Consider the following 16,997-nt stretch of genomic DNA (forward strand, 5'->3'; position numbering starts at 1 on the left):
TTGTCTACATGTAACTAATGAAAGAAGCAAATTTACAGTAATAAACATTTTCAGGCATTAAACAAAAATTAACCTGTTCAAGAGTGCTCAGATCATAGCCATGCCTTGTATTCGCATTCTGACATTAATTCTGATGTTTTAATGGGATTTGTTACATAATACTTGCCTGAGAATTGACTGTCCACACATTTACTGGGTTGTTTGTAGCACATTTAGTATGTATGCAGAAGCGTTGCACAGGCTGTTTTAAGTGTACACCTAGGTTACTTCAAGGAGCTGCTATCACTGTTATGTTAAAAAAAGACTACCTTAAAACTCACGTACTAAACAGAGTTGAAAAGTTTCTACTATTACAAGAAAGCGGTTTTCACAAGAAGTTTGGAGTAAGTTACATTATTCTAAACCAACCAAAACTTCACCATCAAACGCTTATAAGAAAGAAAAATTAACAAGACGGGGAACATGTGAATGGAAAAAAGAAAGCTCTGGACTGCAGATGAGCTTTGTCTCCCAGATTTAAGCATGTGTGATCTATGGCACCTAAACATCAACCTACAAATAGTGCCAAGTTCACCCTTCACCTGTGCCCTGAACAAACCAGAAAAGTCAATTTACTCCAGAAGCTGTTGGGACACATCAGATATGGCTGAGATTCAGCTGCTTTTAGCACAAACCTGATGCCAAAGTAACTTGGCTTCTTGTCTTTAGCTGGTTTGCATCAAATTAAGTTCAGAGCACAGGTAGAAATTAAATCCATTTTCACAGACACCCCAGACAGTATTTTTTTTTTAACAGTTAAAGGAAAAAAAACACCTTACATCACCTAAACCACATCCAAATAAAATACATTAAAATAACATCAAGTCATAAAACCACTGTTCCTCTGCTTGGTTCACAACATTGCAGTCCCACGCTTGTGCATTTCTGAAGCTGGATCACAAGTATCCTCTATGAGACACTTAAATGCCACCGAGTTACGATCCCTCTTCCCTAAGTTCAACACTAGGTATCTAAGCCAAATTTCCCACATGATGCTCCCATTGTAGATCTCAAAAGAACGTAACTATTCAAGAAAAACAGCCTAAACCATTAACAACGTTGAAAAGAAACCAGGAGTGCCTCCAGTGTTCCTAAGCATTGACCCAGCCTTCCCGAGGCTCATGACAAAAGCTAGAGAACACTAGGTCTGTTGTCAAACCAACAACAGATTATCCTAAAAAAATGACCTATGATGTAAAAGTAATGTTTATTTTAATGTTATTATAACCAACATTTTAGGAGGTCAAACCTGCAGAAATGTCAGTAGCTTTGTGTTCCACTAACACCAGTATTACATATTACATGGCATTAAACAGTCCCTTAATCCCTAACGCATTTTCCATTGTTCCCCCCCACGCTACTTGGATTTGTGAAATTATGTAACTTAAAAAAAAAGATTATTACAGCAGTGAGAGACATAAGTTTCATTCCAGATGCTTCTTCATGGCATCTATCTATCTATCTGCATCATCAAAGTGTCAATGGCAATTATCTGCAGCTAAAACAAAAGTCAGGAATCCCACTCATCAACAGGTCCCCATACAGACTAAATACAGCACAGACACAGAAGAACTTCAGCTGTAAGCAAGCAGCAATGCAGCATGAAAATTTCACATTCTGGAAAATATGTTGATGTGTAGCATATCATAAAAGGAAGTTAATTTAAAATAAGCTTTTAGGTTTAAAATTTCCAGTAGTGAGGCACATCAAAATAAAATTACACTGAAAATAATTAAATTTTCTTTTTATGTTCTTCGCAGTAGTAAAAAAGTAAGGGAAATTGAAAACTTCACTTACCTTTTACAGCTACAGAGTTTTAACTGCAAACTGTGCTGTTTTCCATTTATTTTTCAATAACTATTGGACACTTTTTAAAACCCACTTTTAATGTTAAAGGCTATATGTCAAGTACTTTCAAATGTATTTCTTAACTCTGCAAGCATTTCTTCCTTTGCCAGCCTTTTACTAGTGCCTTGATACACACAGGTATTCTTTAAATTATTTATTCTTGTAGCATGTGTCCACAATTGCAGACAGCAACACATTAGGAATCACAATCATCACAATCATTAATGATTATTCCAGTTACAGAAGCTTCTCCCACTTCAAGCATGGAATAAACAATCACCGCCTTTTCCACTGCCACATTGCACCTTATCCACTAGATTCAGATCCAATCAGTGTAGGAAATAAGCTATGCACACTTGAAACAGTGCCTAAATCTCTCAAGAAATTTGCTCAAATATTACACTCGGCATAGAGAATAACATAAAATCTTAAGCTATAGCAGCTTATTCACCTGTATTTCCAAAGATTAATGTGCAAAACTAAGGCCAGAAATGCCCTACACAAGGCCTACCCTTATTTTAAAAATATTTTTAGCTCTGCACATTCTTTGATGCTGTTGATTTTTAGGAAAGATGCAGAACGCTGTCAGATCACATCTGCAGATCAAGAGGGTCCTGCAATGCAGACATGGAATCTCACCTGGAAGTATTTTGCACTTTTCAAGACCTGAGTATTCTAGTTGCTTTAGTATTCAATGCAGTCCTTGCCAATTTTTTTCTAAAAGCCATTTGGCACGTATTTTAGTCAAAATATCAATAATCTAGAACATGTATTTTAAAGCCAGTTCGAGTCAAGGTTCAATTTCACCATTACAACGAAGTTAAATGTTATCTTTATTAATGAATGTAATCTAAGCTACATCAAAGCTATAATGGAGACAGAACGAAATTCTGGGAACACCAGGCAGCATTTCCCGAGTTTAAAAATAAATTTGAAATCCTATTAAACACGTGCGTTTCCCCAAGGGACATATTTGCCATTACTTTTGTGTCAGAGATGGCACATTCAGCTTCTTTAGCATTCCAATATCAAGAATGCAAAATCCTTACTGAAGAAGTGTCCTATGGGTATTTAACATATTCAAGATTAAATTTTGAAGTCAGGGCAATTTCTGCTCCCAGGAACACTTAAATCTATTCCCTAGAGAGGTTTTCAGTAACTCTAAGTTATACTAATGGTCCTTGCAAACTACATAGGTTAGTAGGGTTTATTTGTAACTACTACTACTACTAAAATTCTGCAAAATTCAGCCTGAACTGAGAAATTTTGGTTTTTTGCCCTATAGGTGTATACAAAATTGACAGATGTGACCGTAAATATCATTAAGAAAAACTTCTTCTGGTTTAATTTAGAGGTTTAGAAAACCCTGGAATGAAAACATTTCTATTCTAGTTTTATTGTGTTAATAGTCTCTAATTTAATTTTACCAACTTAAGGCATCACAATTGCCATGAAGGAAAGCACAAACTTTTCCCAGGAACCGACCATTTCCAAAACCGCTCAGTAGAGAGGTCGCATCCCTTTGTTCTGTCGCCTCACTTATTTGTGATCCACAAGAACCCCTGTGATTTTAATTGGAGGCAGATTTGAAACATCCCTTAAAAGAAGTGAGAGAGTTAACAGGAGGGCAAGTAAGGAAACCATCCAGCAAAATCTATTACGGTTCTTTTGTACCTGTTCCAGTTTGTTATCTCACTCCCAGAGGCAGCTGCACTCTTTTCTTCATCTGTTGTGTTCTGTTCTGTCACAGCAGAGATAGACAATTCGGACAGTTTGCATCTCTCCATGATTACCATCTCTATTTCTAAAACAAAACAAAAGCCACGCCATCAAAATTGGATATTTTTCAGTAACAGTAATCACAAGCTTTTCTGTAAGTTCTGTTCTGCATTAGCAGTGACTGATGCAACTATATATAGAAAGAGTCATAGTCATAACCTCTGAAAGGTTAATGAATGAATTGATGTGGACAGGTGGGCATCAAGTTTAATAGAGGACGTAACTAGGTCTCCGCAACTACAGAACACAGGATACCTGGCCCTGAGTGCTTCATAGCTATTGGCTTTAGGTGGAGGTATCAGGACCAAATCTAGCTTTTGCATGATGACTCCTAAATGCACCAGTTTAAACAGTAGGTCATGTAATATTTTCTTCAAATCATGACAGACAATACATAAGTCATTCGACACCACTTAAGGAAAACCTTCTCAAACAGACTGTTTACCTAAACCAAAATGCAACTATTACATGTTTGGAGGGGGCTCTCAAAGCATAAAGGTCTTGTTTTCAATTCCTTGTATGCAATTCTGCCACATTTTTCTTAATTTATGTCTAAAGTAAAGACCAGTTTCTGATTTACATCCTTCTAATAGTTACTAACTAGTAAAACAAACAAATTGCTGTAAGACCACTCATCCTATAAATAAATTCTTCTTAAGGTTAGCATTCAGAAATCCTGAAAATGTGAAATTAAAAACATCTAAAATTTAAAGATGTTTCCTTCAGTTTTGAACTATTTAATATCACCTTCTACCATGTACTGTCACATTTATCATTGGAACATGCACAAAATACTCCCAACCATCTTACAAAGGTAAAGTGGCTGCACCATTTGCCTTACCACAGGAGGAAAAGATACAAAGTTGTGGACTCTGCTAATAAAGTGCCCCATAAACATGTGCACCTGGGTGCACGGTGGGCAGTTGTGGTAAGGACTGAAGACTGCTCAAGATATGAAAACACGTTCATAGTTTTTAATCAGATTAGAAGTACATGTTCTAACAGAATGATTTAACATGAGACAAAAATATGGCCAAAGACTGAAACAAATTTAATAGTCCCATGTTTATTTACCTAGTGCAACAAGAGAACAAGTCACGTAAGAGATCACAACTAGATCCACACAGTAAATTAAAGTATCCAAATTGTAAGCATCATTTTTATGTACTGGTGTGCTCACCTTCATTTTCACTGCTTGTTCGGATGCCCTTTGAACTCGCTTCTGTACCTTTGGTTTTATCCAGGTCATCTTGGTTTTCTTCTGATCCTCTCTCCTCTTCATCTTCTTCACCAACATTTTTATAGTTGGGTCTTTTCTGCACTCTTTTCTTCCCCTTGTGTTTGTTGATTTCAAGAGACCTCTCAAGTGTTTCTGTTGGTTTTATGAAACATCTGATACTTGACTTTGCCTGTAAATTCGAAGAGTTTACACTGAGTTACAGGAAGACATTTTTAACTCTGGTATGGAAACTTCATGTCATATAAAATAGGGTTTTTAGAATGGAAATTAGCATGCCACTTACAAATCTCAAATCAATTTGAAGAAGGCAAACTTCAAGTTGTATCAAACAATCAGTAGAACAATTACCCTCAAAGTAACATATCCTAAAGACCGCTCATTAAAAAGACGTCATCTTGAGAACACATAGAACTAACTACCTATTTCATCAATAGGAGTTTGGGGTTTTTTCCCCTCCATCTTTGAACTTCCTTAACAGGCCAAACAACTAGTCCATACAAAATTAAAACAGCTTTTGCAAAAACAGTGAAGGCAGTAAAATCCAAAGTGTGTGTTGACAGCAATTTATTAAGCTGAAATACACTCTTGAAATGTCTTTGGCAGTAGGAAGGACAAAACCCAATGCTCTATGCTGTGAGGTTTTTTTTAATCCTAAGCTTCCCTTGACACCACACTAGTCCTGTGTCAGCTAGGAACAAATGGCACCAAACATCAATCTTTTTTTGGGGCTCCAGGCATTGACTTACCAAGTCAGTAAAACCAACACCACTTCATTTTTTAGGTTTTAATATACTTGTGTTCTAAACAAAGATAACAGAAATTTATCTTTCAAGTCAAAACACTGTTTTCGGACACGAAGGCAAACAGTATTCAGTCAATACCTAATTTTCCTAATTATTAATTTACAGAGCAAGAAAATTAATTTAGATGACACATTTGTCCCACAGGAAAGATTTCCAAGAGTCTGTACCATCTTATTAACGGAGAACTACGTATTCTTACAGAAAGACACAAAACACTACATGATGTCCTCTAACTAACAGGACTAACAAAACATGGTTTCCTACAATTTTGCCGATCGTTTGTGAGCTGTGATGCTCTGAGCTCCCTTCTTCCCTGCCAGGCCTGCCAGCTGGATTACCAGAGTACCTGTTCTCTCTCACCCAGATCTACAAACACTCATCAGCCAAACCTCGCAGTTACTCAGATGTGAAACGCATGGTGTGAGGGCCTCCTGCCAGCACACACTGGTACAGAAACTCCATCACCTTTCAGATCTCAGTACTTCAACAGCATTTAGATGCTGGTTAAAGAGTTAACAATTTAAGAGCAAGCAAGAGAAACTAAACAAGACTAAATACAAAACTGATCCCATTCCTTGCCTCAGGTGACTCAAGTACAATAAGCATTGAAGGTGAGTGCATCAGAGACCTCAGAGACTGGAAGAATACCTCCCTCCACTTCATAAGGCACAACTATATGTAAAGATGTAAAGAGGTTAGGAAAAGACCAGGGAAGAAGCCTTCTGCAAATCAGAAGGCCAAGATGCTTCTCTGAATTTTCTGACTTCTTTTTAAAAAGCCTTTTACAGAAATCTTGCATAAGTCACCTTACACTTGGCACTGAAACAAATCATATAGCAGTAGGAATCTTTCACGAAACAAAAAAAACCAAAAACCCATAATGTGAAATTCACCAGTATTATGTCCCCTAGAAATCCCTCTATTTTTAGTCTGATCAAACTGCAACATAAGAAGGTTATAAAACAACCAGAATGACAACCAGGTTACCTTTTATTGATGGCTTCTGGTCAGAAAAGTCAGAAGAAAAGGGAAGAACACTTTAAGTTCTATTCTTCAGGGAAAAAAAGAAAAGCAGAATGCAAGTTGCAGAACGCATTTTCCCTTTCCTGCATTCATTTCTCACAGTTGCTTCCTAGAATCCTGTAGCTACTTTCTTCGTGAAGAACACACACCTGTGACACCCTTGCATTTCTAATACTTCGCAACAGGAGAGACCACTAGACAGCAATGTGCTCATAAGCACTAAACTATGGTCTGATCCCTCTCAAGAAAGAATGCTGAGATAAATTCCACATATATATCCTGTTCTGCTAAACATAACAACGCTATATATTTCAAACATTCTAAAATCAGACTTAAAATTAATTTACATAGAATATAGTTTATCTAAGTTGATTATACAGTTTGAGCTACTGCTGTTTTATACTTTTAATATGTCTTTCAACCATATTTTCAGTTACAGTTTATCTTGTACAATGTGTGCTGGTAAAATAAGGCAGTACCAGTAACAACTTTTACGGGAAGGAGAAAGTAGGTTAACCAAGAAACATGAAGTAGGTAGAACTAGCCCACATCCGAATTATGCAGGAAAAGAGATTTCACAGGAAGCAAGGTAAACCTCGGCGTGACGACCGCTAACAAGGTTAAATATGTTCTCCCGGCTACACATATTCAACTCTCATCAGAAGAGTATTTCTTCTGATGCCACCTACACACAGAAATATAAATAAAACATGGCAAGAAAAGTGTATCTTAATTTGCTGTACTGTGAGGTGGAGAACCTGTATGATGGAGGTTTGGGAATCATTACTGCCCAATGATGTTCAGCAGATTTCCACAGGGAGGTTATAGCCAATTCATAAGCTGTGAGTAGTTAGATCTGCTGCTGACTTTTTCCACTAATTGATTTCCAGTAAAAAGTACCATTTGTTCCTGTCATGACGACTACCGTTGCTCTTTTGCCCTAAACAACCCTGGATATGTTGTATTTATACACAGCAACCCTTCGCAGCTTTCAGTTTTGTTAAGTTCTCTTTACTCATTTAGCCTCCTGTCACCAAGACACGTGTCCCTGCTTCTGGTAATCTCAGTCCATACTCTCTACATCCCATTCCACCTTAATTCATCTTACTAGGAAGATGAATATAGCCATGAGGGCTTTAGAAACTACGTATTAGTTAGAAACTGACACACTTTAAATATATCAATACATTTCAGTTACAAGAGAGGAGCAGTGTTAGGTACAGAGCAGGGGTTTAGAGATAACTGGGGCTTACCATAACACACAGAGATATGCTCAAAACAAAAAGCTCATGAGTATCAGAATGATTAGCATGGGAAATTATAACAGATAGGAAGTAGTAAAAGATAAATTTGGGTCTGACGTAAGAACAAACACAATTCTAAACTCAGTCAAAAAGTAAAATAAAAAACTTGCTCATCACTTTTCTCTACTAACCCCAGAACAAGAAATTCTAAAGTAGCTTCTGAAATAGCTTCCATTATTCAAGGGAAGTTTCTAATTTCTTTGCAACATAATACACCACAGTAGTAACTTTGCAAAGACCAGCCCCTGAGATGGCTAACAGTATCAACTCCATGCTCTGAGAAGTCCTATTACAGAGCAATAAGAACCTGCCTGACCTTCAGTCAAGTTGTCTATGCCTCCATATCTACAGCTGACTTGAGCCTCACTGCACTGAGTTGTACATCAGTAGAAAGACCATGAAATATATATGCAGTAGCTGTTCATATTCAACAACTGCGATCAGCTCACTTGATCTACTTGATCTGCTCTGGTGAACCTGCCTTAGCAGGTGAGCTGGACTAGATGATCTCCAAAGGTCCCTTCTGACCCCAAGCACCCTGTGGTAGCTCCCCGTGTCAGAAGGAGGGCACGGTGCTCTTCTGCTGACGATCACCCCCTGATCTTTCTGCAAATAACCAACCTTCACCAGCAGACTTTCTGACAGCACAGGCTTTCCCCTCCAAGGTTGCAATGAAGAATATGTTTGAATTCACTAGAAATCAAAGTTTCTCCCACGGAACTTCTTTCCTCATCCACCAAGAGTGGCATCCCCCTGTACTCCCTGTAACAAAGCTTCGCCTCTAGTAGTTCTGCTAAGTGTTTATCCTACAAAGCCAATACCCCTCCTATTTACTACCTGTTCAGGTATGACAGAACTCCCAGCTTATGTGCCATTAAGACACATCTTCAAGACCAGTAAGAAGGCATCAACCGAAATAGTATAACAAATGTAAGAGAACAGGTGAACAGACATTTCTAGGAAACCCCCAATAACATTAGTACAAGCACACAAACATGCTACAGATATTTTGCAACTCTGTACAGCAACTACCACGGGGAAAGAGAAACTCACTTCTGCAACAACTGCTGCCCCACCCTCTCACCACAAATTTCCTACTAACAAAGCTGCTTCGGCACACACAACACACACGACATTCAGTTCCCAGCTAGCAGAGGGTGAGACATTCGCTCACACAAGAGATTGCTTGATCTTAAAGCATTCCAGCCAGCTCCACTATGCCTCTGTAGTTTTTTCTAAAGAAGATTAGATTCTAAACGTCTAGGTCAAGAGTACAAAACAGGAGAACCCAAAAGCTGTTGGCTAAGATCAGCCCATACACCTTCCACTGCACAGTGGGAAGAAATGTGGAAAAGCTGACTTGTACCATGAAAGAGCTGAAGTATCTGCCCCTTGAAACTCCCAGAGCTACAGGCACTGCTGGGAAAGAACGTGGACAAGAACTCATCTACTGCTTGTTATAAATTAAACATTCGGTCAGTAACTAAATGTTTTAACCAGTCAGATGTTAGGGGACATGCTCAGTGTTTAGACAGAACTACAGTCAGATGCCTCTTAAGCCAAATAATGTCACATCCTCTTCTTATTACCATCCCCAAATAGGCCTTTAAAAAGTAACATGCAAGCATTTCAAAGACTATGAAACCCACAAGAGAGAAAAAAAATCATATACCTGACACACATAAAAAACAGTAACAAGAGCACCTAGCGACATGTACACAGGATTGAATCTGAAGGTAAAGCAGCGATGACACAGTGACAGCACTGCCACCTGTTCTTGGCTGCTCTGCCTTCTCTTCTGCACACCGCTGTACACTTGCAGAGATGGTCAGTTTTACTGCCAAAGCACTGGGAATACTCAGATTAAAAATCTGAATTTTCCTCTATATTCAAAGGATTTTCTAAGTCATTTCTGCTACAAGTTACGTAAGAAAATCATTTCATAGGATAGTTGTGATGATTCATTCCTATTTCACCACCAAAGAGTTGGTAACAAAAACTGAACGCACAAGAATGGATTACAAAAACATCCCATCAAAATGATGAAAGCCTTTGTGGTGTCTGCCCCCCACAGAGGCAACTATTCCAATTTGTGTCCTGCACATTCTTATACCATTAAATGAATACATATGCACGCACAGAAGTATTGCAACCTTGACGAGAACCTAAAACCGTAAATTGCACAGAGCATTCTTCTGCTATCATATCCAACAAGAAAAGCTGAAATCTCTTGCTGCTTTTCTCTCCTGAACAATTGCCTTAGCTTACCAGTTTCCAGATACCTGATTTTTTTCAAATATTTTATTTGCCTCTGAAAAAATTATTAAAGATTAGTTGGCCACTTACCGAGTTTTTCTGTACATCTTGCTCAACTTTAGAAGAAAACACTGAGAGGTCACCATTAAGTATAACCTCAGCCAATGAGTTCACCAAAGGGGCGTAATGTATAATTAGAAAAACCTATTAAAGGAAAGGTAGAAAGAAATATCAGAGATATATATATTACAAAACACATACAGTTTCACCGTTTCAGTCACTGAATATACGTTTTTGACCTCGTTAAACTGGTATCTTAAGTTTACATATACAGTAAAGTACAATTGGCAACATTGAGAGTTCGTAAAATCTGCTTCAAAACACATGGGACCATAGCCCTCTCTACAGGTATTTGACCTTTCTCTACCTTTTAAGCTATCCAATTTTAACAGTTTTTCATGCTCATCCTTCCTGGTAAGAAGTGTGAATTCTCTCTCCTCATCAGCTTTTTGATGAAAGTTGGGCGATATTCTAGCAAGGAACTCAAATTAAAACTACTCCAGAACATTGTTTTTTAGAGAAACCACACAAACTGATCATGATAACGCCAGTTTTCTTGTATGCAGTGACTGGTGGGACTCCAGCACGTTCCGTGCTGTGCACACAAGTACTTTGCAGTGATTCACAAGAGAATGTCATGCAATAAGTTGAACTGGATCAGAAACAGCTTTCCTGGCTATGAAATCACAATGAATTATGGTCTAGCCACAAAGCAGCTACATTAACACAGGAATAAGGGCTGTACTGCCTATAATGCTAAAGCACTTATGCAGAAGTGCTCTGGGGCTTTAACAGCGTACTCTGTTTACACCAACCACTATTTTGAGGCAAGGTGTGCATGGTTGGACCAGCAAACAACTGCCTTCTGGACAGAACCGGCTCAGCTCCAGCCAAAAGAGCCTCATGTCAGCTTACATCCATTCTCTTCACAGGAATATCAAAGCTGGATCCCTAAACTGTGATTCTAGCTGAAAAATCCCCAAATCAATAAACCTAATTATTGCTTTGATAATATTTAGCTAAACTTGACCTCCACAGGTTTCCTGATTAAAGTCAGATCCATTCAAGACCTTTGAAAGCGAGGCGGTTATTAGCATGTGGTGATGAACTATGGTTGGTTGGTTATTTCTTTAAAAAGTAATAAAAAAAACCTCATGAGATCATTGCTCCCTCCATTTTTCTAAGAAGAAAAGAACCAAACCTGGAATCTCTCATAGCTTCAACAGATTCAAAGTGCAATACAGCATCTATTTAAATTTCACCTGCAGTTTTGCTATATTCTGTCCTAGTGTGTTGCACTGCTCTATCATACACCATTTGTCAGATGGTGTATGTAAACTATAATCACTGAATGCGCTAAAGGACACCATGTCCGTGGGATCCTCAGAACGCTATCACCTCAAGAAAGAAGCTATTTGGTCTGTCCATAAAAAGACAAGAGATCTCGCTGCCCTTTTTTTTAATTCATAGGTTTAAAACTTCATTTGCCAAATTGTCTTTAATGGCTTTGCCAAAATAGACGAAAATACGGTAACTTATAGATCATAAACATGCAAAACGTGTTCTGAAATACGACAAAATATTTAAATACTTACTTGAGAAAGAAGATAGAGAGAAACTTGGAGACTTATTTTTGGACGCTCTCCACTCTATGGAAAAATGTTATGAAAAATGCTGATTTATTTATACAAACACTTACACCTCGATATTTTGTTTAAAACAGAACTTTTAATATTCTGTTGTTCCATAATCTGCTACAAAATGTTCAGAAATCATCACGCTTTTTAACATCCACTTCTGGCAAACTACTTGAAATTAAGACTCTCTGAATAAGCGTATCCCTTACTCTACACGCTTAAAAAAATCACTGTTGATTACTGCCTTTCACAGTCACTTCAGTAACTTAAATTGAACAGATGAGTATCTGAGAAGTATGTTGGTTTTCACTGTGCTACTATTCCTTCCAAAAGTACTTCTCAGTTAACATTCATTAAAGTCTGCTCTAAAAATTTGCTGTTCAGAAACAATGAACTATTAACCATGTAATAAAAACACGTTCTTGACAGACACTTCTCTAAAGTAAATCACATTGGACAAAAATATTTGAAGTATAACTTGAGCACAACAGTGCTAAATTTATATATCAGTAGTAAGGAAAATGTTTCTAAAAATAAATTAGTGATACTTTAAAAACCATCACCAAATAAATTTATCGTTTATCTCAAGAAGTAATAACAGCCCAATTTTACAATCACAGATATATTTGACCTCATAATAAGACACACCTGCCCAAAATCAGGGGAATAAGCAGATTTTTGTACACGCATGAATGGAAAGAATTGGAATAGCTGAAATGAAAACAGAAGTCAGGAAGTCTGCTTCACATTATTTCAGTGGCCTTTGAGATCGTTATTCAATCTTCAGTGCACACGCAATACACTGAATTCATTAACTTGCAACAAACCTGCTCTCTGGTTATTGAAACTATGCTGAAATTCATAAAGCGTTGTGTATCTTAAGAACAAGCACAACTACAGAAGACTGAGAATGGAGGGGGGAAAAAAAGAAAACTAAATCAAAACACCAAACAGTTACGTGATTTTTTTCTTTTTAAAAAAGAATACAGGAACCTGTACAGGTTTTAAAGGAACAGTTTCTGCTTCATTAAAAATTAGCTTTCCACTAAATGTAAAGGCTATGCTTTAAAAATAAATTCAACTACATCACATTCAAACACGGCTTGTCTGCAAATAGCAGAATCAAGTATCAAACCCCAAAATTTCTATTTTCTACCTGGAGCGGATTTTTACACCATGGAAGATTTGCACATATACCGGGAAAAGGTATTATCATCCGTTTGCGGCCTGAGACAAGTTACTGTATCACAAAGGAAATCGCACATCTCCCAGCACCAATTTAAACCCTGTTCCAAATGTACACCTCTGCTTGTCTCCACTACTGTTTAGCATTTAACAAACAAGTAATCCAAACCAGTATTTGTTTGGTGAGTAAAATTTCATCTGTTCTGCCCTTTAATTCAGGCTCAAGGTATCTGCCCTACAGTCACCTCATTTCAACTGTTTCATGTAAAACACACAAACACAGATAACAGCAGCATTAACTCTACTACAGAATACACCTGCTGAACAGATCATTGTGCATACTGAAAGTAATAATACCTTTAAAAATTCAATGTGTGCATCTATCAGCTTACCTTATCTTGATTTACTAACGAATACACGTAGAGCGGAAGAAAGAGTCTATTAAGTAGGTGGTCTGTCAGCACATCATTTAAAAATTCACAATTAATGATAAGGATGTCATTAAGGTAATGTAAATGATCAAGATGTTCCGCTACCAGGTCACTCAGTTTGCCCCTATTTCTGTGCCTGAAAAAGAGTAGGAAGAAAGTCTCAGATATAATTATCAGCCTAACAAATTTAAGGAAAGAACTCATGTGCACTCCTTCCACAGACTGACTGCCTACAGATGATGTTTTCAGTAAAGTCAACTAATGAAGCCAGCAAACAGCATTCAGGATTACATGTGCTTTAGGATGCCCATATCAAGTTTTCCCCCAAGATTTCAAAAGCAATGTTTTCACAAAACTCTGCCTTCCACTGCCAACCATAAAACATGGTAAGATTTGTTTCAAAAAAATAAAAGAAATCTATGTTGTATTTAACATCTACCTCTTCACTTCAAGAAAGCAAGAACAGCCACCCATTCTAAAGTGGGTTGGGAAGGCAAACTAAGAATAACCTGAATCAACAAAATATTTCTATAGTTGATAGCGGAACATTACACAGGAAATTCAGGTCTGACATGTCACATATTAAGTAAATATTTCAGTTTAATTTTTTTTCCTACAGCCTTTTCAGAAAGCTGTTCTACCAACATGATAGAAAAAGAACACTAAAAGGACAAAGTTCATAAGATTTAGAGGCACAAAATACCTTTCGTGTCTTCTGAATATCTACTGAATTTAGAAGAATTAAAACAAAGCGGAAGAAAAAGCATGTTGCCAAACACTCATTTACTTGTACAAATATTAGCACAGCCAGGGCACACAGCACTAACCGCTGCTACTTCAAAGAAACACTGAAAATCTCCACAAGAATGAAAAGCTTCAACTGCCTACAAGGGAACGTATTCAGAAACTAACTTAACCGGACCACTATGGTAACGTAAGGAGAGTATCAACACCCAAGAAAAGCATTTCCACTCAACACCCAGTGTTTGTAAAAGCTTACTCTTCATCAGTCTGCACACAGTTATCCAGTTCTATCACGTGGCTTCCGATAAACCAAACCAGGTTGGAGAAATAAGGGACAGCAGTTTTATCTCTAATGTAATGCAGCATAGGTTGGTTGTCCACTGAAGAGAAATTGTTAAAAAGAGAAATCAGTTGCCAATTTTTTTCAATTGATTTTTAAGAAACACAAAGTATCTTCTGTATTTTGATTACATGCTGGCTTTTCATATGAGTATATACCTGACATGATCTTACGCATGAAATGGACATCTACAAAAGCATCATATCAATTCTTAACCGGCTTGAATGAGCCTGATATATTTATATAGATCTGAAGAGAAACAAATGTAGTGGAATTCAGAAAGGTTTTTTAGCGCATTCTTTATTAAAAAGAAGAGAAAAAAAGCATAAGAATAAAGCAGTAATGCTGAAAGTCAAGCTAGTTAGACTTACATGACACTGCATTAGGGAACACAGGAATCAGCAGTGAAGGAAGGGCAAAAGAAACAGACAACAGTTAACAGGATTAGGAACTGGGATAGTGACATCCTCCCAAAGGGTTTAAAAAGCTAAAGCACAAAACATCTAAACTAAAAGGCAGGTGTTAGATCAGCACATATGCAAATGGATAGTCAGAAAACTACATAACCTGAACATCTGAGCTGTGTTTTTCCAACCCTATCCTCCATATCACTACAACATTCAATGAAAATTCTAGATAAGAACATTTTTCTACCATAAAAATACTTAGTTACATAAATATATAACAAACAGGATGCGAAGCCTGCACTTTGCGCTTTTTGTGAGCTCATACCCGGGTTCACAGCTCCCTGAAGTAGAAAACAAGTGCCCATTTCTCAACATACAAAAGGCAGACGTGTCCCTTGCAATCAACACTATAAAGAACCTGCTATGCAGGTCAACCAGTTATTTGCAAAGCCAACTGCTCATTGTTTTCAAAATGATCTTACATTCTTCCATGATGAAGACTGTCATCAAATTGCTACTTAATCAATAGAAAGTTGTGTAAATTCAAAACATAATTTTAAATGGATTAAAGAATAAGAAGTCCTGCATGATCATATTCCATAATACATGCTACCCTACGGCGTGCTCATCGCAGAGGGAGAAGTTCTGAATACGCACCATTTTTTCTACAGAGATCACAGTAATGTTTTCAGTCTATTACAGATTTTATAGACCTAAGAAAAATTTAGGGGGAAGTGACTTTTGGATGTTGTCTAGTTCAAACGCATTCTCAAAGCAGCATTAACTTCAAAGTTCAATCAGGTTGCTAAGGGCCTTGTTTTGAAGAGCTCAAACAGCACAGATTCCCCAGTTGCCCTGGAAAGCCTGTTGCAGCCCTTAGCTGTTCTCACAGTGAAGTTTGGTTTGGTTTGACTGGTTTGTTTTTTCTTTAGATGCTACTGGAATGTCCAACACAGGAATGTGCAACTGCAGCCTCGTGGCCTTCACTGCGCACCTCTGGGAATGGACGAGCTCTTCTTTAGACTGGAGCGACTGCAGGACCCAAGAGTTCTACAGTCACATTCTAATGCACTTCAAATCCAAAAGGAACTGACATGGTCAGCAAAGTTACTGTTTCACACATCATAAAGCTCCAGATGTCAAGTAAAAAAATACTTGATCTTCTTAATGCATTTTGGTTTTGGAGTTGGTGGGGGTTTTTGGGTTGGTTGTCAAAACACTGTCACATTCTGATCTCTGTTGAAGGGAACCTAAAGTTCCTTGTGTATGCTTGATACTCTTTTTCTTTTTTAACCAGTTTCACCTGTGAGGAAACAATACTATATACAAGTAGATACTATAGGTTTGCGGTCCTATTTGATAAAAAACAAAATGTGTATCTGAAGTCAACATGCTAAGCTTTTTAATCTCATTAATAAATGGACAGAAACCCTTGGATGCAAATAATTGAAAATTAAACTACAATGAAACAAGCATTTTGTACACATGCATTTTTAAATACATAAAAAGCATACCTTTGTAGACATTTAAAGTTATAGTCCTAACAGCAATCCTGACCATGCTTTCTGGGTGGTTAAAAAATTTAATAGCTTCAGTGTACAAAGCAAAGTCATTAGTGTGCTGTAACGAGAGGAAAGAAAGTATTTGTGAATTAACCAAAACATGTACAGAATATTTATTTGGATCCACTACAAAAAATACTTTCCATGTATTATTTGATATTTTTACCTTAAGTAATCAAAGTGATTTTACGATGCACAGTCAGCTGCATATGTAGCTCTGCATCAAATGCTTTAAGCATCAGAGTGTCCCAGGTTAATGCTGCACATATTCGGTGCTTTAATGCCCTCTTCTGGCAAAAAGTGGAATGGAAAAATCCATTTCAACTTTGGCCTTGGATT

General features: G+C 37.4%; 1 protein-coding gene across 8 annotated transcripts in view; it reads right to left on the bottom strand.

Annotated features, from left to right (window-relative positions):
- Positions 1 to 16,997, bottom strand: part of CLEC16A (C-type lectin domain containing 16A) — a 164,474-nt gene that overhangs the window by 46,150 nt on the left and 101,327 nt on the right. For all 8 annotated transcript variants that reach the window (XM_071815330.1, XM_065850287.2, XM_065850286.2 and 5 more), the window contains 7 exons: positions 16,611 to 16,716; positions 14,606 to 14,729; positions 13,567 to 13,741; positions 11,948 to 12,001; positions 10,383 to 10,496; positions 4,847 to 5,075; positions 3,562 to 3,691 (listed from right to left, as the gene is read on the bottom strand). In XM_071815330.1, coding sequence (XP_071671431.1) covers positions 3,562 to 3,691; positions 4,847 to 5,075; positions 10,383 to 10,496; positions 11,948 to 12,001; positions 13,567 to 13,741; positions 14,606 to 14,729; positions 16,611 to 16,716 — 932 coding nt within the window. The remainder of the gene's footprint in view (positions 1 to 3,561; positions 3,692 to 4,846; positions 5,076 to 10,382; positions 10,497 to 11,947; positions 12,002 to 13,566; positions 13,742 to 14,605; positions 14,730 to 16,610; positions 16,717 to 16,997) is intronic.

Source organism: Patagioenas fasciata, chromosome 15 (assembly GCF_037038585.1).
Source record: "Patagioenas fasciata isolate bPatFas1 chromosome 15, bPatFas1.hap1, whole genome shotgun sequence".
Taxonomy (NCBI): Eukaryota; Metazoa; Chordata; class Aves; order Columbiformes; family Columbidae; genus Patagioenas; species Patagioenas fasciata.